Consider the following 26837-nt stretch of genomic DNA (forward strand, 5'->3'; position numbering starts at 1 on the left):
GCCTAACAGAGATAAAATGCCATCATCAAAATGTGAATTGAAACTTGAAATGGATGTAAAGAGTTGTCATTTTGAAACAGTGTTTATGGAGGAAGAGATCTCAGAATGATGCATTCCCACCAGCAGTTAATATAACATGTAACTATATAGAATGGAATGTCCCTGGATCAGTGTTATTGTGACCTATTTTCTCGCACTCGGGAATTTCTTGTTTATGAGTTTGAACAATATGTGTGCTACATAAATGAGCACACAGGGTGCATTGCTCAGCATCCTGACTTTTAAAAAGTGTCTTAGTTCTGTTATTCTTCTGACAGCATAAACAGAACTGGTGTGCATAAAAAGAAATCAGAAAAATGTCCAGGGCATTTAAATAAAAAGTAACGGTAAGAAACCCCACAAAGAAAATGAAATTACATTTTTATATTGATTTGAATTGAAATCTACAAACAGCAATTTATTTATGTAAACACTGACTGCCACATCTCCGTACAAACATCTGGAATGCGATTGTCTCATAGTTCACAAATAAATTTATCTACTCATTTTTTTGCACAAATCATATATATGGTTATCTGATGTTCATTTATAGAAATGTACTAAATCTTTGTCCTTTCATGACAGTACAAAATTTTACTTCACATCCAGGCATATTTTTTCTTCGTAACCTTTATCAACTCTGTACATAAACACTGGCCTAGTTTCAACAATGACCCGGTCACCAGCATCAATGTGGCTTATCTACGTCAGAGAACAGATGCATGCTGGGGAAAAATGGATTACCTCCATAAACCTTTCACTGAGAGTGTTAAATTGATAAAATCTCTTGATAGAAATAAACAAAAAGGTTACAGACCTCATTTTTAAGTTTCAAAAGCCTTTTAAAATTTATTAAGCAACAATTAATTTTTTCATGTTCACTTCCTTTAAATATTTACGGGATTTTTGAAGTGTTGATGATCAGAAATTTGGCATTTATGAGGAAATACAAACCCTGGTTACACCAGTCCTCTCTTAAGCTTGAGCAACTCTTAAGTTTCTTTTCTATTCTGGGTATATTTGTTTATAAAAAACAATTTCTTGGCTCACATTGCACACATGTTTTATTCACTACATGTACAATAATATTGATACACTGAAGAAGATTTTGAAGAGAGTTATTAAATACAAGTGTCCAGGATAATTTAAACACAGTCCTCCTCTTAGGATGAAGTTTTCCCAGCTCCTGCACTCACCACTTTCAAATTTCGGGTAATCTAAGGAAAGAAATGTATATATTCATAAATATTTATATAAATTGTATTTATTTCAAATGTTAAGGATATTTAAAAGAAAGAACTTGCCCTAGGATTGCTGAAAAAAATATATACATGAACCAAGAACTGAACACGCAGCAGTGCACCAATGAGTTATTAATCAGATTACCTCCTCAAACTTGTGAATCTGTCTGATGAAGAAATCTCCGTATCTTCTAGCAACTTTCGTGTCCGCAATATGAATCATATCCTATAAAGGTATGAAATGCATGTCATAAAAATATAGGTGATTATTTTCATCCGTACATGTATAAACAGTAATGTGGAAAAACAGAGCCATCAAATTGTGATAGGCCTTCACTTGATCCCATTTAACAAAAAAAATGGTCATTGCAATTGACTTTTCATCTAAAAGCCACAATTCTATTGTAAAAGTGGCGTATGTTAAGTGTAAGAAAGAGAAAAGACAATTGATATAATTGACACTTTGGTTGAAAAAAAAACCCCTCCCCATCAGAGATGAAATGGCTTCTACTGTAGACTTGTGCATCATGTTCGAGCACTGACCTTGTCTATATAGAAGTCCACCTCAGACGCCGACTGGAACTCTCCCTCCAGACCACTCGTACCCTTGGTCCAAACCAGGTTCTTCATTTTATGCTGTGCAGAAAAACAAAGGTTAAAATTTATCAATTTGTAACAATTTTTAGGTACTGAAGTCCACATATTTATTATGACTGGTTAAAAATAATGTTTACATTATATACTTTTAATGAAGATGGTTTAGTGTCGCAACAAATTGACACATGCAGTTGAATTTTGATATCTGAAACACTGGTGTCTCGAATACAATGGATATGTTGAAGTGATTTGCAAGTCCTAACTACTTATTTTTTAAGTATTTTACCCTTGATATCTCAAATACTCGGATATCTCGAAGTTTTTAAACAGTCCTAGTTCAAGCTAACAAAGTTTGACTGTACCTTAAAACACATCAAATGGGTCTTCAGCTCATCTTCAGTCTGAAACAAAAAATGGACTTACATGTAGAATCACTTGTTTATATTCTTTAACTTGGTCTTTGATAACCTTTTAACATTGGCAATAAACAAAGCAAGTGAAAAATACAAGAATAGAAGCAATAAACATCTATAGTTGGAAAGCATTGATTACATTTGTATAATGATAGAGATAATTGAATTGTAGTGTTTTGGTTTATACATACCATGTCCATGAAGATGGCTAGCTTTGACAGGGGAAGGGTGGTGTAGAGCTTCAGAAAACTAAAATAAATACAATCATTTTTACTCATTTAAATTCATTTTGCACCTTCAAATGTGTATTTAATATGAAACCTTTGTTGTTCAAATTCAACATGCTACATGTATATAAAAGAATATGAGGTCTTTGCAAGCGATGGATATGTTATTATACATGTAATTAAGTATAATGGGGGAGGTCTCATTAGATAAAGAAATGAGGGCATATCACACATTCAAATTGCTGGCATCTGTTCAAAAGTCAGTAAGAAACTCTGAATTATTTTAATGAAAAAATTACAGAAAAACTATTTTTTATGTGGTATTGATTTTGCATCTGACATGCCATCAACATGGAAGAGTTGACATCAGATAATTATACTGAGCAGGCTAACTGTTGGACCGAAGCCAGTAAGAAATCCTACAAGTTTGTTAAAGGACAAGGAATTGAAGCAACTATTTTTCCATCTCTAGTTATTGCTTTTATAGATTATGTGGAGAAAATATAAAGGAATTCATTGGCAACAGTTAAATTGAGAAGACTGATCTGTTCAACCTTAGCTACAAGTTTGTTGAAAGAAAGGAAAATATTCCTCTTTCTCTAGGTATTGATTTTACAGTTTATGTAGAGACAATGCTGATGAATTGACTGTGGATGATAAAACCAAGTGGACTGACCTCCTGATAGTGGGCAGGATGATCTGCTGGGTGACCTCCTCCATAAACACCCTCAGCTGCAGCAGGAATGGCTCCTGAAACATCCACCATCACAATTAGATAAACAGGAAAGTCTTGGGGCTGATACATAATTTAGATCCTTAATGGATTTAGTTACCCATCACAACTGGTTAAACAGTTAAGTCATAGGGCGTAATAATAAACTTGATTAAAATCTTAATGGATTTAGTCTACTATCACAACTGGTCACACAGTAAAGTCTTTGGGTTTAAAAAAGAGTAAAGTATTAAACAATAACGAATCCAAATGGATTTCTGTAATAAGTTAACTTCTTGTTTCTCAGTATGTTGTGAAAATTGTACAAACCTTGTGGTTTATAGCTGTAACAGCATCATAGTTAGGTGGAACTGGTGACAGGAACTTTGGACAGGCAAATGAGAAGTTGTTTGTAAACTCTTCAGTGTCTCTGCAATTGATAAACTGTTTAAGCATGTCTTGCAAATAAGAAAAATCAAGAGAAGATGTGACTGGTTTGATAAGATTTGTAATGACAGAGATGGTGAGGATTGGACAAATTTTTCTGATATTTGAATAATCACCAGGTGCTGAGGTGCTAGGCTATATTCTTTACGTACCAATATTCTATATGTACCTATATTCTATATGTACCTATATTATACACATACTGACATTCTATACATACCTTAATTCTATACGTGCCTATATTCTATACGTACCCTTTTTGCATCCTTAACATCTTGTCCTGGAATTTCTCCCTCAGCTGTGAATGGACACTCTCGTCAATTCTCATCGGGTGGAGAACCAGACAAATGGCCAACAAGGTGTACATCTTGTCGTTCATCTTGGTGATCTACAAGACAATCGTGAACTTGTATTTATTGAATTCTACTTGCTTTACACTGACATTGAGTTTGAGCATTCAAATAACCTGTTGACTCTAAAGCTTTAGCAACTTACAGAAACATGCTTGATTTGTTACAACAGCCTATTTCCAGTGTGAATTGGTCATATATTACAAATTCTAAGAGGGGCTTTTCAAATCATGCTGTCAGAAATATCATAAAACAAGAGGCCCATGGGCCACATCGCTCACCTGAAGAACAATAGGTATGATAAAGTCAGCTTAATGGGGTCATAATACAAACAATCTGGACAATGTACAATAATACATGTAGATCCTGTATAAATAAAATCCATTATTCACCCTTGGAACTTGGATAGCCCTGATTGCTGCCAATAATTACAAGAGCAGACTTTAATCACCGCTCCTGCACATATATAGGGACTCAACGCTACGCAGGCAGGTATGACCACACACCTACGCAACTCAACAGGTACCAACATTAACGCAAGCAGGGACAACACTCAATCTATCCGTACCTGTTCAAGTTTAACCCAAAACAGTCACCCGTCATAAAGCAATAGACACTGTCGCTATATATGTGCCGGCCTAAAATAATTCATAGTATCTAAAAATTGGAAATCAAAAATAAACAAACTAATCCAGCCTAACCCAAAACTACTTATGCAGAACAACTTATATACATTGAATATTTATTATTGTATAAAAATAATCATCACAATAATTGGTTAACAGTGGATGCATTAATTAAAATAATCAAGAATCAATAAATCAAGGGCAATAACTCAATACAGTAATACAAAAAGATTCTAATGAAAAAATAGCTGCCTGCTTCAATTTTATAGTCATATCTCATGTTGAGTATTGCAGTTCTCAAAAAGATCCTTTACAATTGTTTATATATTGGATAATTAGCTGCATCAAACTCTGAACCTTCTTGTGAGGCCGAAGAATTGTCCTGGAGCCAAAGTCTTAACAGTTATAAAGAATCATCTTGCTGATTAGTTTCTGAGAAGAAGATTTTTAAAGATTTTCTCTATATATTCCTATGTAAAACTTTAACCCCCCCCCCCCCCAAAGTGGCCTCACCCTACCCCCAGAGATCATGATTTTCACAACTTTGAATCTACACTACCTGAGGATACTTCCACACAAGTTTCAGCTTTCCTGGCTGTTTAGTTTCTGAGAAGAAGATTTTTAAAGATTTACTCTATATATTCCTATGTAAAACTTTGACCCCCCCATTGTGCCCCACCCTACCCCCAGAGATCATGATTTTCACAACTTTGAATCTACACTGCCTGAGGATGCTTCCACACAAGTTTCAGCTTTCCTGGCTGATTAGTTTCTGAGAAGAAGATTTTTAAAGATTTACTCTATATTTTCCTATGTAAAACTTTGACCCCCCATTGTGGCCCCACCCTACCCCCAGGGATCATGATTTTCACAACTTTGAATCTACACTACCTGAAGATGCTTCCACACAAGTTTCAGCTTTCCTGGCTGTTTAGTTTCTGAGAAGAAGATTTTTAAAGATTTTCTCTATATATTCCTATGTAAAACTTTGACCCCCCCATTGTGGCCCCACCCTACCCCCGGGGGTCATGAATTTCACAACTTTGAATCTACACTACCTGAGGATGCTTCCACACAAGTTTCAGCTTTCCTGGCTGTTTAGTTTCTGAGAAGAAGATTTTTAAAGATTTTCTCTATATATTCCTACGTAAAACTTTGACCCCCCATTGTGGCCCCACCCTACCCCCGGGGGTCATGAATTTCACAACTTTGAATCTACACTACCTGAGGATGCTTCCACACAAGTTTCAGCTTTCCTGGCTGTTTAGTTTCTGAGAAGAAGATTTTTAAAGATTTACTCTATATATTCCTATGTAAAACTTTGACCCCCCATTGCGGCACCACCCTACCCCCGGGGGTCATGAATTTCACAACTTTGAATCTACACTACCTGAGAATGCTTCCACACAAGTTTCAGCTTTCCTGGCTGTTTAGTTTCTGAGAAGAAGATTTTTAAAGATTTACTCTATATATTCCTATGTAAAACTTTGACCCCCCATTGTGGCCCCACCCTACCCCCGGGGGTCATGAATTTCACAACTTTGAATTTACACTACCTGAGGATGCTTCCACACAAGTTTCAGCTTTCCTGGCTTTCTGGTTCTTGAGAAGAAGATTTTTGAAAATTTCTTGAAATTTTTCATTAATTTCTAATTATCTCCCCTTGAAAACGGGTGTGGCCCTTAATTTTCACAACTTTGAATCCCCTTTGCCTAAGGATGATTTGTGCCAAGTTTGGTTGAAATTAGCCTAGTAGTTCTTGAGAAGATGTTGAAAATGTGAAAAGTTTACGGACAGACGGACAGACAGACGACAGACAAAAAGTGATCAGAATAGCTCACTTGAGCTTTCAGCTCAGGTGAGCTAAAAAAAGAAAGGCCATGTGAAAATTTTAACAATATAATTTTCTTCCCTAAAAAGAAAGAAAAGTGGATCTGTCATATTGTACAAAGGAATACCTCAGAAATTTTTTTTATATGTATACGTTTAAATATATGATAGCGTAAAATACATTTTACTAACTCTAGCACCAAGAAGAATAATTAACCAATGAATGAAAAAGTGAGCAAGCTCATATACCCAACACTCCTTCATTACTTATCGGTAACAATAATACAGTTAAGTATTAACTAGATAGTTAATAGCAAGATATGCATTAAGCAAATATACATCTATTCCTTTGTCATTAACAACTAAAAAATATTTTAAGTTCAAATGGGCTGAAATACCAAGAAAAATAATGGAATTGGAATTTCCTGGTAATATGCACAGCTGCACATTTTGTCTTGAATGCCTTCAAATTTTGAATAAATTCGATGCATCAGTTGAACAGTAGTTGCGCATACAAACTGTTCATTACTATATTCAACAATTGGCCAAAATCGTAAGTTCGAAAGGACTGAAATTTGTTGCATAGGGTATAATGACTGAATTGGTATCAATTACAATTGCAATCTACCCAATTAATAACCGTAAAGTGTGTCCTATACCTGGTCATACATCTGTACTCTGGCCTGGAACATCTGCTTAGTTCTCTGGATGTACAGCAAAACGTTGGAGAACGTCCTAATAGCATCCTGGTATCTCCTCATCATAAGGTACGCAAAACCAACATAGTAAAACGTGGTGATCTGGCAGGCAGGTACTCGCGAATACATGCTCTGAAAAGTTATTTGAACACACCTATAGACATTATTATCAGAAAGGATAAAAATCTTGATTTTATCATATCAATTAACCTTAAACTCAAAACGTAGATGCCATTTTTTGTTCTTTGTTACCCATTATGGGTTAACGTATTAGAACTTTTTGGTCTGACAATATCCCACCTTCTTGTTGAAGTCAATACACTCCAGGATCTTGAGGGCCTGGTAGTAATCGCCCAGCAGGGAGTGGAGTCGTAGCAGCCCCACCAAACTGAAGTAGCCCAGCATCTTGTACAGACTGTGCTGTCCAAACTCACCGGCCACACTGTCCGGGTCACCTACAACCAGCAATCACCATTAATGTGTACTGTTGTACCCAGTATCAGTTACAAAGCAGGGAACTCCTAGTTTGCTTATATTTAAACTAATTAGCCTATAGTGTATGATAATAGAAATCCATAGTAAACTTGTTGATATGTTGCATAAAATGTTCATTGCAATTTTTATGACATTTACATTCCTTAAACTGAACATTTCATTATTTTTGCCGATTTCACTCCTTAACCTTTAATAAAACAGTAAATGTGTGTGTACAGTATCAATTTTCATTGTTTTTTTTGGGTTTTTTATTTTTACCTCCCATTGAGTAGACTTCTAACTGTTTGTTGATGTTGGACTTGTCAACCAGAGAATGCAATACATTCAAGACACTGTGCACATTCCATATCTGAAATAAATTACAAATAATATTTGAATATCATTAAAATGTGTGTGAAAATTTTATACATACATGTACAAACCACATCAATACCACTATAAATAAACCAAAGATAATTGTTTAACCTACATTTTAAAAATTTTTCCCCACTAAATTTACCAAATTGCCAAGCAAAATTGCAGTACTAAAGTAATCCTGTGAGGGTCAAGTTACACGTATGACAAGTTAAAAAAATAAAAATCATACATTTCTCTGATCAAAGATGCTTCTCTCAAAATTCACAACTTTTTATATAATACTGTGGAATCACTAGAATTTGTGGTGGCTTAATTTTTATCTCCTTCATCCATGACATGTATTATGAGACCTAGCAATTATCACCGAAATAAGTCTATCAAATTTTATCTCCATGAGCATGCATGAAATTAACATCCATATGATTGGCTTCCCACAAATTTTAAGGATTCCACAGTAGATTTTATTCCAGAGAAATCATATAGATGTAAGATATGGTGTTCAACTTCATATTAAACACATTACTAAATATATCAGTAGGATTGTGAGAAGAGTTACCTTGGGATATGTTAGTATATACATGTATATCAGTGGTACTGTAGGAAGAGTTACCTTGGGATATGTTAGTATATACATGTATATCAGTAGTACTGTAGGAAGAGTTATCATGGGATATGTTAATACATCAGTAGGATTGTAGATTTACCTTGGGGTTGGACCTTAAAAAGCTGATCTCATCCTCTGACTTCTTGTTCACTTTACATCTGTAGATGCTGAAGCACTGAAACTGTACAAAACAACCAAACCAATCAGTGGACATCTTTTAAAAACAAATGCTATTTTAACAAGATATCTGTGAGCCAATGCTCACTAGTGATACCCCCGCTCTGATGTGAATATGCAAAATAAGCAAAGTCGACATTTAACAGAAAGCTGGCATCCCATTGGTACAGAAATATATCCCAAAATATGGCATGCCTAAACAAATAGTGTGTTAAAATTTCAAGCATCTGCAATAATTGGCTGCTGAGAAATCTTTGAGGAAAATTTGTTTGAAAATTTTGGCTAAAATAAACAAAGTACTCATTTAACAGGAAGTTGACGTCTGATTGGTACAAAAATATATCCCACGATATGGCATGCCTTAGCAAACACTGTTTAAAATTTTCAAGCATCTGCGATAAATAGCTGCTGATAAATCTTTGACGAAAATTTATTTGAAAATTGTGACTAAAAATAAACGAAGTCGTTATTTAACAGGAAGTTGACGTCTGATTGGTACAAAAATATAATATATCCCATAATATGGCATGCCATAACAAATAGTGTGTTAAAATTTCATGCATCTGCAATAAATAGTTGCTGAGAAATCTTTGACGAAAATTTGTTGGAAAATTTTGGCTAAAAATAAACAAAGTACTCATTAAACAGGAAGTTGACGTCCGATTGGTACAAAAATATATCCAACGATATAGCATGCCTATACAAATACTATGTAAAAATTTCAAGCATCTGTGATAAACAGTTGCTGAGAATTCTTTGACAAAAATTTTTGCTAAATATAAACAAAGTCGTCATTTAACAGGAAGTTGACGTCTGATTGGTACAAAAATATATCCCACGATATGGCATGCCTATACAAATACTGTGTTAAAATTTCAAGCATCTGTGATAAACAGTTGCTGAGAATTCTTTGACAAAAATTTGTTTGAAAATTTTTGCTAAAAATAAACAAAGTACTCATTTAACAGGAAGTTGACGTCTGATTGGTACAAAAATATATCCCACGATATGGCATGCATATACAAATATTGTGTAAAAATTTCAAGCATCTGCGATAAATAGTTGCTGAGAAATCTTTGACAAAAATTTGTTTGAAAATTTTGGTTAAAAAATAAGCAAAGTTGTCATTTAACAGGAAGTTGATGTCTGATTGGTACAAAAATACATCCCACGATATGGCATGCCTTAACAAACACTGTGTAAAAATTTCAAGCATCTGCGATAAATAGTTGCTGAGATAAATGCGACAGAAATTTTTGTTACGGACGGACAGACAGACACACACAAGGGTAAAACAGTATACCCCCTCTCCTTCGGAGCAGGGGTATAATAAATATGAAGTTATTAAGCAATTAAAGCTGTGCATTCACCCTCTCTGTGTATGCAGCCTTTACAGATGTTATTACCGTAATAGATCTGTGTGATAGATCCCAATACTGGGCCTGATTAAGTTAGCTTACCACGTGGTTTTTGTAATTAATAGGCATTTTAAGACACATACTGTCAACTAAATAAAATTATTCATCTTGAAGATTCACTTAAACTTTATTTTTAACACCTCTGTGGCCCTATCAAAGCCATTGTTGCACACACACACACACACACGCGCTTATTACTTATTCATGCTGTTTATCTCAGACATACCCTTGGGGCAAAGAAATAATCAAAACATAGTACAGTAACACCCTGAGTGAAAACCCTGTTTTATGTGATCAGTGTCACCCCTTTGAGCTGCTTGAGGATTACTGCAGAAAGTCAAGATTTTAAAAAACCTGTGTCTGAACAAGAGATGTTTGTGAAACACTTATGCCCCCTCCCTTGGAAACATCCACGAAGAAAATGTATGTAAACTGCAAATAACTGGAATTTTTCTAAAATCCAAGGGGCATAACTCTGTCGGAAATTGCTCTAATATACCCAAAATCAAACTTGACCTAGATTATTTAGATAAACCTGCATACCAAGTTTCATATTAATATATGCACCCTCTGAGAAGAAAGTGATCGTAAACTGCAAATAACTCGAATTTTTCTAAGTCCAAATGCCATAACTCTGTCGAAAATTGTCCGATCGAACCCAATATCGAACTTGACCTAGATATTATCATGATAAACCTGTATACCAGATTTCATTTCAACATGTTTATCCTATGCGAAGAAAATGAGTGGAAACTGCAAATACCTCGAATTTTTCTACGTCCAAATGCCATAACTCTGTCGAAAATTGTCCGATCGAACCCAATATCGAACTTGACCTAGATATTATCATGATAAACCTGTATACCAGATTTCATTTCAACATGTTTATCCTATGCGAAGAAAATGAGTGGAAACTGCAAATAACTGGAATTTTTCTACGTCCAAGGACCATAACTCTGTCGAAAATTGCTCGATCGAACCCAAAATCGAAGTTGACCTAGATATTATCATGATAAACCTGTATACCAGATTTGATTTCAATATGTTTATCCTATGCGAAGAAAATGAGCGGAAACTGCAAATACCTCGAATTTTTCTACGTCCAAGGGCCATAACTCTGTCGAAAATTGCTTGATCGAACCCAAAATCGAACCTGACCTAGATATTATCATGATAAACCTGCATACCAAATTTCATTTCAATATGTTTATCCTTTGCAAAGAAAATGAACGGAAACTGTTGGTGGACCGACCGACAGACAGCAGCAAAACAATATGCCCTCTCTTCTTCCAAGGGGGGCATAAAAATTATCATGAATGTAAAACACATAAAACTTTCCAGATAGATTTTTTCCTGAATAATACCATGACAGTTTGGTCAAAAGTCCTATACCCCTAAACTACGTTTTTTCACTAATTTTCAAGCCCAAAGTGGGAAGTGGGTATTATACACAACTGTGTATTATATTTGGCAAAATATGAAACTTTATAAAACATGCTCATACTATCCTACTCACTTACACACAGAAGTGTGTTACTAGAAGTATATCACTAAATCTTTGTTGCAAGGGCATAGTTATGGTAAAACTTCAAAATTTTGTGTAATTTTTTTATATCCCCTATTTCTTAAAGGGTCATGGTTACAATTTTAGCTAAAATTCTAAAAATTTAATTTCTCCATTTTAATGTCTAGAATGGTTAATTTCTTCATTACGTTAGCAAGGCTGTGTGCAATGGTTTGGAATATACGGTAAATGATTCGAAAGAGAATACCTGGTAGATGAACTCATCAATGATATCCCACAACCACTGATTGGGAAGTTCCAAATGGACCGGCCCATCAGCATCTACAGAAACAGTGCATGTGTTAGATTCTGATAGTACACTGTAGCTTACAATATGTAGTATATTCACACCGTAGCTTGATAATCAATTTTAGCTTCATCATAAATACATGGATAACACTTACTTAGGATGTAGTTGAAGAGATTACAATAATTGTAGTAAGATTCAAATCTCTGCTCCAATGTTGGGCCATTCTTAAAAATAAAAAATCAAAATAGAATATCAGTACTTCACAGTTGTTAACATTACAAAGATGAATTGTTTTGATGTTTTGAAATAATTTTTAAATCCCAATAAAAACTTACCTGAACCCTGGCATAAATATGTCTGTAGAAAAGTTCCTTGTACAGGATCAAAAACAAATGATCTGAATAAAAGGAAGCACCATGTAAAATCTATTAATAGACTTACAAGTAGAGTTGTAAAAAGATAAAACTTACATCACAATCATCATTAAAATGCCATTTGACAGTATGACTTGCTTAAAAGAAAGTCCTGAATAGGTTTCTTTTTACTTGTTTGAAATTCTTTACATGTATGTACGGATAGAAAAAAGAAGTAACTTTCTTACAAGTGTGATTTTATCATATCTTAATTTCATAGCAGTAATTTCTCTTGTAAATAACACCTACCATTCTGTACTATCGGAGCAACCACTTCTGCCTCGGGCCATGGAGAGGTCTTGAAGAACCTCTCTGTCAATTTATTGAATCTAAGAAAAACAAATTCTAGGTTTTAAATATACTTGTCAAGGTCCCAATAACTTAAAGTCAACACTCTATATAAGTATAAGCAAAGAGTCTTTAACAATTTCTTATTTTTAAAGTGAATGTATTTTATTTTTACAGGTTTGTTTTAAAATCAGTAAATATATATATTAAAAATATTTCAAAGAAGTGAAATTTCACATTCATTTCATAAAAGACAATCTGTTTCTGAAAACAATACATAATCCATAAGGTTTTCTATCGTACCCATTTTCATACGCATTCTGAATTTCATAAACATTCTGCTCAGTGATACTTTTCTGGAAGTATGTGAGGAAACTCTTGATGATGTCTGGGACAATGTACGTCGACTGTTGGTACTGCCTCTCAAACTCTATATCCTGACGAGGGTCGCCTAAAATAAATTTACAATGGTGTGCTTAATATACCATCATGATTTTAACTCAGTGGGTTGATAGTATAAAATAAATAATTCATTGCTTTAAATGGATTATGATTAACAGCTTATGGCTGGATTGACTACACGGTTGAAGTGGTATCTTTAGACCAAAATACAGGTAACTCTCGATAGCTCGAAGTTCATGGGACCGAGGAAAAACTTTGAGGTTTCAAGAGTTGGAGTTTTCAAGAGTTCGGAATTTTCCAGGTTGACCGATGGGTTTTTAAATAAGTCTTACCGGATGTTATGATTAAGCCATTTATTTAGTGGTAACCTTACGCGAGTGCTTAAACAACGTTTTATTTTCAGTTAAATATACAAAACTGGATGTTTTAAAAACTGAATACAAACAAATATTGAATAAATACATAATAATTATTTATTTTATGCATCATATAAAAACCAGATTGCTCAGTACTACTGGACTGCGAGACGATCGACATGTCATAAATGAGATAACTGAGTATCACCCATTGTTCCTACTGTATGAACTTGTTTAGAAATAATCATTATAATGACAATGATGCTTTTACAGTTTTATAATTCTAAAACTTGACCATGGCTCAATATCATCGTTTCGTCTCAATTTCTCATTTTCATTGCATCTCCAAATTATCATAAAATGGTCTGTGTTATTTATAGATTAGGTATCAGTTAGGTCAATCATCAAACAATTATCACCCTGTAGGACAAGTGTCGCCAGAAGAAACTAGAGGTACTGTGAGCAAGCTCACAATTGATACCCCCCGCTAAGAAAAAAATCATAACGCGTGTATTTTTGCTATTATAGAAAATATTGGATGAATCTATTTCACTGTCCATTTTCTATAAATAACAACTGCTTTATTTTTGAAAACAGTTAATTTTTAGCTTCTAATATTTCCATTAATACAAGACATGACACAGACAGAATTTAGCTTTTTTGAAACAATTACCTTGAACTTTCTCAATTGACCTTGGGTCAAGGTCATGACACACCCTTTAATCATAAGCAATCTTTGTGTGAAGTAAGAACTTCCAATGTTTCCCCATAAGAAAGATATGGACCGGACACGAATTTTGCATTTTTTTGCCAGTGACCTTGACCTTGCCCGAATGACCTTGGGTCAAGGTCATGACACACCCTTAGGTCATAAGCAATCTTTGTGTAAAGTAAGAACTTCCAATGTTTCCCCATAAGAAAGATATGGACCGGACACGAATTTTGCACTTTTTCTGCCAGTGACCTTGACCTTGCCCGAATGACCTTGGGTCAAGGTCATGACACACCCTTAGGTCATAAGCAATCTTTGTGTGAAGTAAGAACTTCCAATGTTTCCCCATAAGAAAGATATGGACCGGACACGAATTTTGCACTTTTTCTGCCAGTGACCTTGACCTTGCCCGAATGACCTTGGGTCAAAGTCATGACACACCCTTAGGTCATAAGCAATCTTTGAGTGAAGTAAGAACTTCCAATGTTTCTCCATAAGAAAAATATGGACCGGACATTTTGCACTTTTTCTGCCAGTGACCTTGCCCTTGCCCGAATGACCTTGGGTCAAAGTCATGACACACCCTTAGGTCATAAGCAATCTTTGTGTGAAGTAAGAACTTCCAATGTTTCCCCATAAGAAAGATATGGACCGGACACGATTGCACAGACAGACGGACAGACAGACAGACAGACGGACGGACAAGGTGATTCCTATATACCCCCCCCAAACTTTGTTTGCGGGGGGTATAATAACCCGTAACAAGGGTCCCGCATCTAATGCCTGGAGCGATTAAAATAACCAAGTAGGTGTTAATTAGGTATAGCGCTAGGAGATACACAGCGACTTCAAGGTATCGAGAGTAAGAAACTATAGATTATGAACAACGGGACTGAAGTTTGACTTCGAGGGATCAAGGGTTTCGAGAGATCAAGAGTTCGAGAAATCAAGAGTTAATTTCCTTAGTTATATAGGAAAAAAATCGGGACCCTAGACTCACTTCGAGCGATCAAGAACCATGAGCGATTGAGAGTTACCTGTGTCATATATTTTGATTTTACAATAAACATTTGTTTACTGTGTCTATAGTTCAAATTAAATTCCCTAATTATATCTCAGGTTAAGCTTATAATAATGTTAATATAATAGAATATATATCAAATTCAATTGTTTTAAAGAAATTAAATTTATCTCCAAATGTATGGCATATGCTGGATTATACATTTTCATCAATCATGTATACAGTGTATACATGATTGATGAATATATATTGTGTATACTATACACAATATATTATACAAATATATCTTTATTGCTTAAAGTTCATCTGCATTAACGTTTGAATTTATCTAAAACTTCACGATTCAACGTAGGTATAATGGATGTAGTCTATTGGCGGAGTTAAACTGCATCTGTTTCACATTTTATCTTAATTAACTGACTAAAGAATATGACCTCACCAGTGTGCATTTCATATGGATCCACTGAAGGTGGATATGCTGGAGGGTAGTACTAGAGCAAGAAAAAAAAACATGATTAGATTTAAAGACTTTTAAGATATTAATCATGACAATAGAAAATGACTACCGGTATTTTGAAACAGAGAAAATTCGGTAACATTCCTTCTTTCGTAAAACGACAGAAAAATGATTTACAAAACCAATATATGCTGGTTACAGAGCTATATGCTATAATTAACAATAATATACAATTAAAAATATGTTTTGTAGCTGGCAATACTTACATCTGGAGGAAAATCTGCTTGATCTCCCCACATGGTGAAAAATTATTTGTGGCAGGAAAGTGAACAGTTGTTTCCCTTGCAGTCAGGATTTCGATCCCGATCTATTTTTATAAAAAGTGATCAGGCTTTTCGATTCTTTTGTAATATTATTAATAACTTGTATAATTATAAATACTTATTACATTCATTGAATAATACGTATTCCAAACTGTATGATCATTACTTTGAACTTAAAATGTATATTATATGTATCTTTCTTATACAATAATTTGTTTTAAGACATTTTTACCAAACGCATTTATTCAACTGCATTTTATAAAGAGCAGATTATAATGTTAATTTTTTTGAATTTAAATTGGTCCAACGGAACTGGGAACATATTTAAGAAATTATCACTACAAGAGACTCTTAAATATCAGGCACGTAAAAATTGTTTTTGAACTGGGAGGGGGGGGGGGGGTACTCATCCAAAAAACTATTCTAAATGGGGGGAGGGATGAGAGAAAGCATTTACATGAGACTTCAATTTCACTGTTATTTTCCATACTATTTTTCCTTAAATCTATGACTTTTTTAATTTTTAAGTGAAACAAATACATTTAATAAACTAGTATTATTCATGTGCATCATTCATACAGTTATTAAAATTTTAATAAAATTAAAATGTTATTAACATCGATGGATATGCAGTTAACATCGATGGATATGCAGAACATGCAGCAGTCTAAGCAATGGGTCGATTGCAGCATCCACTGATGTTCATGTTGCCTGTAGAACGTAATGTAGAAAAAAAGATCAAGTCAATGTTTATAAATTTCAGTCTTTATTCAAATTCCACATTATACATTGTATTTGCTACATTATAATGCAAAAGAACATAATCTTTGAAGTAAAGATCTTACAAACTTAACAAATTCTTATACACCACTAATAAAATTTAATAAGTCTTTAACAAATTATCCATAAAACTATATAAAACATTGTGTTAAAATGTAATAAAGGTCAACCATTGACCTATTATGTCATAAAATCATGTTATTGTATATATATAAACACTTCATGTATGAAAAAAGAGAAACCATTACCATATTAAAAATATAATTTACGGTAAAAATAAACAACAACTTAAAACAAGACAAGTACCCAACTATATAAATTTTGAGTAAAATACAGCCATGTTGAGGACTCAAACAATCACTGCAATACTTGTGCATAAATACTTTATTGATGATGCATGAAAAAAATAAGGTAACAGATTTTAAAGACCCAACTGAACATCAATGCCCATTATTATAGTATAAATAAAAACAAAGAATTTTTTTTACATTATGACCAGTATTTTTGTGGGAATTATCGATAAATGTATGCAACATGTTGATTGCACAATTCATGAAATATCAAGAGGGGGAGTGGGGACTCAGCTGATGAGAGGAGATGTTATGAAAACCCAGAAGGCACTGTCAGGTGCATTATTAAATACATGTAAAACTACATTCATTTTATGTAGTGGGGAAGGGTGTTGGTTATGGAAGAGTATTGTTATGATAACATGGAGGCTTTTTTAAATGAATTTTTGAATTCATACCAGGGGAGAAATTTTCAATGAATTAAAACTTGTTTACAATACAACCAAAAGAGATCCAATCAAACATCAAAGCCCCTGCCCCAGGGCTGACTTCTGTGTCAGAGGTGTGGTGACGTATGCATCCCATATTAAGATTTTATTAAAAGATACACAACAATGGACTAAACACACAGCAATCGATATCCGACAAAATAAATCAGAACACCTATAAATGCTTTCTCATTTACAATTTTGTTGTTGTGTGTAATATGGATTTCATACCATACAAAATAAAATGAACTGTTAATAATATCACAGTTGGGTGAAATGAACTGTAACAGCAGATTTACTCTCTAAGCACTATTCTATTTCTTCTACATTCAGAACAATTTTACTATAAAATCCCATCTCTGCCAGAGTTGTTTCCCTTTGCTCCTGTAGGCTCTGGCGGGGATAAGATGTTGACACAGTGTAATGCCTCTGACTAAATCCTAAGGATGTCATGTAGTCCAACACATTCTAGGAAAGAAAGCATGTAATCTTTACCTTAATTATCAAATACATTGTATAACTGAAACACAAGTGCATGCTGCAGAATGACAAATAGTTTTATACATATTCCTCAGTCTCTTTAGATTTCTGTTGATTTTACATGACAAGAGTACAACTTGATTTATTATAATATAATCATCAGAAGCTCCCTATCTCAATCACCTGCACATCGTGTGAATCACTATCTCGGGACAGTCACACTGTATTGGTTGACCTCTGAGATAAACCCAGTGTATATAAACCCCGAGGACAAACATTTCCTCCTCTCTCAGCTCACACAGAAGTAAGTTACCATCACCCTCCCCTCAGCGGTTCAGTCATGTCCTTGGGGCGCTATGATCGCCCTAGGTCATTTAGGAACCGTCCGGTCAGAATGTTTGTCATGGCAAATAAAAACTTTCCATTGGGATGACATTTCATGTTGATAGTATGTCACATGAAAAACAAACTGCCTCCTGTTGTCACTTCAGTTTAGGAAACCAAACTTCCATTCAATGTTACCAGTATATAAGCAGTGGAATTTTTTTTTAATCTCTTTGTAATTTTGTATGTATTTCTGATAAATGATAGACCTTGTTTTTTCGGTACATTCTATTCTTAGACTAATTTTATTTTGCCAATAAACAAACCATTCTGATCAGACCACCAGGAACAGGGGTCAATTGTCATAACATTGAACAAAACATTTATTTCAAAAGTTTCACTATTTTTATTTCTATGTAGAGTGTCAAAAATTTCATCTTAAAATCATGAAACAAAAGTAAAATTTTAACATTTTACTAAAACTCATGAAGTACAGAGCAATAGAAGATTGTTTGCGTGAAATTTTCATTTCACATTTTCTAAATCTAACAAGGGCACTGCATAAATGTTTCATACTTGTATGATATTTCATATTCTGGAAGAAAATCCAGGATGATGCAAGGTCCAAGGATGTGATGGAAATGTAGGGCAATAACCTTTGACACCAGACCATCACGTGACCAGGCAGACAGCGGACACGGGTCACTCTGTTTCATAACCTCATCTGCTGATATCAAATACGTGAAAACAACGCAACCTTTCTACCTGAGAGATAAACACAAGGCCTACCTGTCTTCATTCCTCTATCACGGAGGAGGAACTTTCTCTTAGAGTCCATAAGTCTAGTGAAGCTTTACTACACAGATATACAACTCAAAGAAATACACACACTGCTAACTGGGTCGGTATGTTGGTGTGGATAGGGGCTTCAAGGACATGCCTTGAAAACAATGCAACTTAAAAATCATTTAACAGTAGTCACGAAAAACCAAACCAATGGCCATAAATGGTCTGAACCTTCAATTGTTCAAATAATGGAAACACAAGAAAAATTATCTAGAAGGCTGATTGTATTTTTATTCTGGAAAACTGTTGCACAAAGTACAGTAGATGTTCAAAGGACAGTTTATTGACCAAACATCATAGTCACTCTGATATGGATTTATTACACATGTACTGAAAGAGGCCAATAATTCACACAAGTCAAAATCTGGAGTGTACAAAGTACCGACTTAAAATCACAAATAACGCACTATCAGATCAAAGTTTCAAGCCTATCTTTTAAAATGTGCTCTTGGGTTAAAAACCAGAGCAGTTTTGCTAAATTGTAGAAATATATGCATGAATTTCATGAGGGTATTGAGGAAGCAATGTCTTTGTAACCAGAAAACCCTGGTTTCTACATGGATGGCAACGGAAAAATCAGTTTCAAACCTGTATTGTGTTTTCCCTGTCAAATCGCCGCTGTTTTAGTCCTAGTGGTGTACGCAGACAGACAGTTGTACAGTTTGGGTTTTCCTCCTCTGGTTCTTCTGGTAATTCTATAGTCTGGAGATAAATAACCAATATACAATGCTAAAGTCCCAAACACAGATAGCAAAGCCACTCTGTTAACTAAATCCTCATTCCATCTCTGTACAAGGTTATTTAAAGTCTCATTGCAAGCATCAAATACTACTGTATATATAATAGTTTACTTTTTCAAGTCTGTCTCTATATATTTGTCCATTTTATCATGGAGGGATCCTACTTGTTCATTACCAAAAACAAATAACTATGAAATATGATGGAGAAATGAAGAGAGAAAGAGAGAGCTTTCATATTTTAGAATCAACAGCCACTGGTACATGTTTCTTCCGGCGTTGGTTAATTTTTTGCCGTGCTCTCTCTGCTGCATCTTGGTTGATATTTTCTGGTAAGATGCGGTTTCTGGCAGCATCCTCAGATGTGCCATCCCTTGATTTTCGAGACCCCTGAACAAGAAACCATACAGCATTTAACTTTACATTAACAGTAAAATTCTGTTAGAGTCCTAGCTTCTCTCTTTAGACACAATTTACCTAGATTATTTCAAACAAAACATCAATACTGTAAAAACGGTTATTTACGCGTGGGAAAAATTTACACTACTTACACATACTTAGAACCACATAGAACACCACTTGCGTAGGTAAAAAAATAAAGACTTTAGTGTGGTAAATCGGGCATCTTCATATTTAATACCCACACATATTGTTTGACTATAGTAAATGCGTACTTACATAAACCACCAGCGTAAATAACCACTTTTACAGTATTCTCCCCTATTCAGACCAATTCTACACTAATTGTTTGTCTACATTTACCCCTAATTGTTTTTCTACACTTACTACTAACTGATGTACATACACCACTCATTCACTTGGATGGATTTATTCCTCGCCTACACTTACCCCTAATTCACACAATTTACTACCGTTGTTATGACTTACACTTTGTCTACCAGTATACTTGCCTTCCCACAATTCACTTGACTATCTAAGTAAATTAATTGCCTGCACTGATCTCTCACGCCTTTACCCTATTTGGAGATATTTTGCTTACACTCTACTCCAAGTTCATTCCCTGTCCCTGACCAAATGGTTTTCTTTACTACACTTACCCCAAGTTCATGACCCTCCCCTTTCCAGGCTGGACCCTGAAATCGCAGAAATTCTTCCTCTTTCATTTTTTCCTTTTTTTCTTCCCTTGGAATAAGAATTCTTGTTTTGTAGCTTTCTGTCTGTAAAGTGGAAAAAACAAATGACAAACAAGAGATGTTTGTAAAAACACTTAAGCCCCCCTCCCTTGGAAACATCTGCGAAGAAAATAAACGGAAACTACAAATAATTGAAATTTTTACAAGTCCAAGACAAATAACTCTGTCAAAAAAATGCTTGATCGAACCCAAAATTTAACTTGATCTAGATACGAATGTGATAAACCTGTATACCAAATTTTATTTCAATATGTGCATCCTATGCGAAGAAAATGAAAGGAAACAGCAAATAAATGGAATTTTTCTATCTCCAAGGGGCATAATTCTGTCGAAAATTGCTCCATTGAACCAAAAATCAAACTTGACCTAGATATTTTTATGATAAACCTGTATACTAAATTTCATTTCAATATGTTCAGCCTCTGCGAAGAAAATGAATGGAAACTGTTGGTGGACCGACCGACAGACAGCAGCAAAGCAATATGCCCTCCCTTCTTTGAAGGGGGGCACAATTTTTTAATAAACAATGATCCTTATTCATTATGCTGTATTTTAATTTATACATGTATATACCAGTATTGATAAATAAATCATTAATTTTGATATTTTGTTGTTTTCCCCAGATGAAAACCAAGTGCATCAATCTATATTTCCAGGAGAAAGAAATAAGATTTTGACTGCACTCAATATGCTTCATTTAGGTCAATAATCAACCTTGACCCAATTGCATAGAAATTAAATAAAGTGTTTGTGTTATCCTGACATGTTTGAGTATAATTTATAAACATATGATGCAATAATAAGCTAAAATAAGCCTTGTATGTATTTAAATTGCATCATCTCTATACAACACTACTATTTCCTTCATTTTGAAGTAAGAATCTTCAAATCATTCACCATTTAACATTTGTTACATGACTTTGAAAGATTCAAAAATGGATAAAATACCAAACTATTCATTTTAAAATCTAAATTTATATTTTTGTTCATTTAGAAGAATAAAAATATTAATCACTAAAAATTTGCCTTTAAACTTGATTTGAATATTATAATTGCTGAATTAATGACAATACAAATTACACGCACATATAATGTCAGTGATTTCTAAATTCCTTATCATTTAGACAGATGCTAATGAATGGTTAATGTAATAATTTATGGAGACATAGTTTAAACCATGACTGTAGAGTCACTATTAATTAGATAGAATCCTTACTGAAGAACTACACAATCTTAGTGACATCTGACCAATCTGAACTTAAAGACCATATACTGGCGGCATTTTGTGGGGTTTTTATTTTTAATATGTAGTTTAATAGCTTGATATCATAGCTCAAGGTAAACATTTAGTAAAACATTTCACAAACATAAGTTTCTGTTTTGTTTTCTTTCTTTAAATCATACCTTTTACAATAAGGTAAATTGATATAGTCTGGCGAATCTTTAAATTACCGGTAAATGACGTAAATGAAACAATTGCTGTTGCATCATATTTCACGAAACTGTGCCGATTTCCTCTGCAAAAAAGCAGTACAACTCTTACTATGAAGGAATCTATGGCTACATTGATGATTTGAATATTATTAATACTCAATCATAAGGCCCGCACTGGGCATGCAAGCATACTGGTAGGGATTTACACTAATTTACCCATCTGATGTCATAACTGTCACAGAAACCTGGTGAATGACTATTGTATCAAATCTGTACAAGAAAATGGATGCACAAAATGGAAATCATATTACCGGTATTTACAATAGGGTCTTATTTACAGCATTCATGAGAGGAATCAGAAATCAATTCAGGAAGTACATGTATTCAGATGTTTTACAAGACAGACATGCCTATTTATGATTTATGACAAAATTTTGTTTAAAACTCCCCTCCATGGCTCAGAAAAGTGAAATGACAAATGCATAAAACACTAAAACAAACCATAAAGTTATCAAATATAAACTTTAGGATTTTAAAACTACCTTTTTTAAGTGCTCCTCTTGAATTTTTTCTTTATATCTCCTTTCTTTGCTTTCATACTTGTTTGGGTCAATATCAGAATTTTCAGAATTCCCTGCAAATAATACATGAATCATTATTTCTCCCATTTGTAGAATTATAGGTATATTACAGTTTTGTGTTACAGCAGATTATTAGGAGACTCACAATCAGATGTTGTGCTTACTTTTGCTTTGCTGCCATTTCTTCAGCCATGATGCTCCATTTTGAATGAAAAAGGTGGCTACACCAAGGAGTAGAATAAATTTCACAAACAGCTCCAGTAATGTGTAGGGATTTGGGAGACCTACAAATAGATCATAGGTTCAATATGTTTTAACCTTTCCACAACATAAACCACAATTAACATTTGTTCACACCTTACAGTGATCTGAATCATCATGTGTGGAGACTGGACCAAGCAGATTCTACACTATACATGTCATGTAAAAACTGTCTACATAATCCGAAACACATTTAAAATAAGCAGACCCTATAAACTCCATTATACAATTTATACCGAGATTACATTATTCATATTACAACATACAGACCGTATTAATTCACTCTTTTTTTTTACAATCATAATTGACAGATCCTTTAAACGTCACATGATTGAATGTACAATATGTACAGTGCCTACTGGTATATTTAAACAATAAAATGCTTTCTTTGGTGATTCATTCGGGATATGAAGGTAGCGACATTGCAGGAAAAATACATAACCCGCATTAGCGGGTTATGTAAATTTTTCCTGCAATGATCGCTACCTTCATAACCCGCATGAATCATCAAAGAAAGCATTTTATTGTTTATATTAACATCTATCTTTAACTAATTAATAAACTGATTATGAAAATTAGTAAAATTCACTACATTACTGTTAATGTACAAAAGTATGTTAGCTAAAAGAAACAGCCAAATCGTCTCCTGTGAGACTTTGGGTCTGGCATCGTCATGATTATTTCGTGCAGTCTGGGATTTTACTAAGGTTGCAGTAGGTTCAGACCAATCGATAAACAGGGCGTGTCAATTTCAGTCCTGTCACTTTCAGCCGCTGTAGAATTCGACCAATCGATAAATAGGGCGTGTAGATTTCAGTCTGGCTGTTTCTATAGAGCTATGAATTAGCTATAAGTTTCCGTAAGAAATAGAAGAAATTATGCTTGGTAGATGTAAATATAGAGCTATGAATTAACTATAACTTTCCATAAGAAATAAAGGAAATTATACTTGGTATATATGTACAAAGGCATTCTTTTATGTTAATATAATAAGTCTTAACAATCACTTACAATTAAGTAAACCTTAAAAGCTCATATTGATTTAAATGTTGATAATTTAATTAAGAATTCATGAGGTGCTTATGACCATGCTCAAAGGTTTTATGGTCAAATTTTGAATGTGAAATTTTTCTCTCCATAAAAATTGATAAAGAGTGCTAATATAAATCAACAAAAAATAACCAATAACCCATTAATGAAATGTAATATCTATTACTCTATTAAAAATAATTGCTGCATAACATTAAAAAAAGATTTTTTTTAAATCTTAAATTTCTGTTTTCTGTGAAAATAAAATAACTATCTATAGCTTTTATGTCTAGAAAAATAAATAAATATACATGTAACAAGCAAAACATTTCATTGTACTAAAATGTACTTGACAATACTAAACAACATTTTAGTGAAGTGTTATTTAAATTTTAAAATAGTATATATTAATGCAGAAATCAAGCCATTGTGACAAGGATTTTGTATTACGTGTACAATTTAATGTAGTATTGGAACTGTTCAACTCTTTAGTGAAAACCTTTAATCCCCATTAGTGTGCATGTACACAGATAACCCACACCACATTACACATCCTGGTCAGATAAAAATCCTGAATGATTGACTATTGACCAGCTACAATTACCAGCATGTCCTTTTACCATAGCCAACAGAATATGTGAAATTTGAGCCTTTGCTTACTGGGAAGGGGAGGGGCAGATGATCAGCGTTCAATAGAGGATAGAATCTAGAACAAATGTTCTAGAACATGTGGTTTTCCTTCTTATTTTTGTTTTATTTTGTTAGAAAAATGTATAGTCCAATACTTTTATTTCACAATCATTTTAAACACAAATATTGATAACATTATTAACATGTTATTAATATGCAATGTAAATTAAATCAAAATACTTGAAAAAGAACTTTTAAAAAGTTCAATTCTTCTCTTTCTTTTAAAGAAATATAATTTTATTAGTCTGCTTTCAGCAACATAGGATGTTCCATTTTTTACATAATATACCGGTAGTAGATTCTTAAAGTCATTATAAATCTTACAATCCTGGTGTCTTGTTTTTCTAAAAATATTGATAACATTCAGAGAATCTCAGTAAAAAACATTAATTTTATAGGATTACAATTAAGCTTAATTCTGACAAAAACTCATAGATGTATGATATTTTTTAACAGAATTTTGAGTAGTGTTTGAGACAATCAATGTTATAATTTTCCAGGTCCTTTTTTTACAAATATTTTGATTTACTCATTGTAATGATCAAAATTTCCTTTTATCAGCAGCATTTTGGGCAACTTTTGAGATACTGAAATAATAATTTTTTTAGTCCATTTTACTATTCATTGATGTCCGTTGAATCGTGTCTAAAAATTGCAATTCATAAATATCTTCATTCTACTTTAAAGAGTACATAAATCCTTGATCTTTTTATTTGTAATCAAACAATGGAAAAGTCTGTCAATATAGATAGCCATGCATTCTGAGTGATCATCATAAAGTCCATGATAATCATGATGATCAAATACTGTAGAAGTGTTTATTTAACCATGGATTTGTGGGGTCAATATTATATGTCCCGTCTTTTTTTTTTTAAAGAAAAATATATATCTATGAAAGGATCAACATATCAATAAAATATTTTCACAGAGCAAATTGATATGCTTTGCCAAAGTTTTAAGATAAATGACGTATTATTAATGAAACAATTAATGTTATGTTTCTCTGGCAAAAGAGCAGTACCACATTTACCGTGAAGGAATCTATATATATAAGCAAGCCTTTACTTTTCCCCAGGTCAAATAATTTAAGGCGAACCTGGTAAATGCATGGTGTACAATTTAAATTAATATTTCTATGACACTATCTATTTAATTTTCGAGACCAACAAACATTCTGTGTTATATTGCATGATATATATATCAAATCATATGTTGATAACATATATGATAAAGTATGAGACTGTCACATAAATGTATTAAGTTTGGGTCTAATAAGCATATTTCATCTTTATAAAGATCATGCCTTGTCAGTAAAACATAGTATTTTGAACAGTATTAAGAAAATTGCATATTGTCATAACCTATGTACATTTACTATGCTTGTATGAATAAAATATGTATTAAAAGTAGGAATATACGTCTGTACAATATAAGCGTTTGGGCTTTTGTATATTCTTCCATGAGTTACATTTACTGCAATAGACATATTTACATCTCTGATTTATTGAAACACTAACCTAAAAAATAAATGCCAGCAAAGGCGGTTGAAACTAGCAATAAGGTAACACCGTAACTGTCCATTCTTTTCAACCTTTGTCCTCTGTCGTATGCGTTTTTGTTGTTTTTTTAATCCCGATATTATTCGTCAATATAGAGTGTTAAATCGTAGTGTAACTCTTCTATGTTATGGAGATAAAAATTTAGAACGTTCATACGATTCACCAAT

At 33.6% G+C, this 26837-nt stretch overlaps 2 protein-coding genes across 2 annotated transcripts; both read right to left on the reverse strand.

The window, feature by feature from the left end:
* Nucleotides 1–1085: 1085 nt before the first annotated feature.
* On the reverse strand, nt 1086–16053 carry LOC128164719 (eukaryotic translation initiation factor 3 subunit L-like). Its single transcript, XM_052828713.1, has 19 exons — nt 15961–16053; nt 15677–15728; nt 13050–13197; nt 12708–12787; nt 12381–12442; nt 12200–12269; nt 12004–12077; nt 8737–8817; nt 7934–8024; nt 7481–7635; nt 7142–7312; nt 3931–4064; nt 3560–3659; nt 3194–3267; nt 2482–2539; nt 2240–2278; nt 1824–1916; nt 1426–1506; nt 1086–1256 (listed from the first exon to the last, which is right to left on the reverse strand). Exons 1-19 carry the CDS (start codon nt 15991–15993, stop codon nt 1203–1205), a joined length of 1650 nt encoding a protein of 549 aa, XP_052684673.1. The 5' UTR covers nt 15994–16053; the 3' UTR covers nt 1086–1202.
* A 713-nt stretch (nt 16054–16766) lies between these two features.
* Nucleotides 16767–26802, reverse strand: LOC128165730 (UBX domain-containing protein 8-like). Its single transcript, XM_052830538.1, has 7 exons — nt 26629–26802; nt 23296–23415; nt 23093–23184; nt 21021–21140; nt 20227–20352; nt 19814–19927; nt 16767–18043 (listed from the first exon to the last, which is right to left on the reverse strand). The coding sequence occupies exons 1-7, from the start codon at nt 26690–26692 to the stop codon at nt 17885–17887; spliced, it is 795 nt and encodes a 264-aa protein (XP_052686498.1). The 5' UTR covers nt 26693–26802; the 3' UTR covers nt 16767–17884.
* Nucleotides 26803–26837: the final 35 nt, after the last annotated feature.

This window comes from Crassostrea angulata, chromosome 10 (genome assembly GCF_025612915.1).
Source record: "Crassostrea angulata isolate pt1a10 chromosome 10, ASM2561291v2, whole genome shotgun sequence".
Lineage (NCBI taxonomy): Eukaryota > Metazoa > Mollusca > Bivalvia > Ostreida > Ostreidae > Magallana > Magallana angulata.

Coding starts and splice junctions, on each gene's coding strand:
- LOC128164719 (XM_052828713.1), bottom strand. CDS start 15,993: ATGTGGGGAGATCAAGCAGATTTTCCTCCAGAT. Junction 13,198..15,676: donor TCCATATGAAATGCACACTG/GTGAGGTCATAT, acceptor AATTTATTTTAG/GCGACCCTCGTCAGGATATA. Junction 12,788..13,049: donor CAGAATGCGTATGAAAATGG/GTACGATAGAAA, acceptor TGTTTTTCTTAG/ATTCAATAAATTGACAGAGA.
- LOC128165730 (XM_052830538.1), bottom strand. CDS start 26,692: ATGGACAGTTACGGTGTTACCTTATTGCTAGTTTCAACCGCCTTTGCT. Junction 19,928..20,226: donor ACCAACGCCGGAAGAAACAT/GTACCAGTGGCT, acceptor ATTTATCTCCAG/ACTATAGAATTACCAGAAGA. Junction 18,044..19,813: donor ACAGGGAAAACACAATACAG/GTTTGAAACTGA, acceptor TTTCTTTCCTAG/AATGTGTTGGACTACATGAC.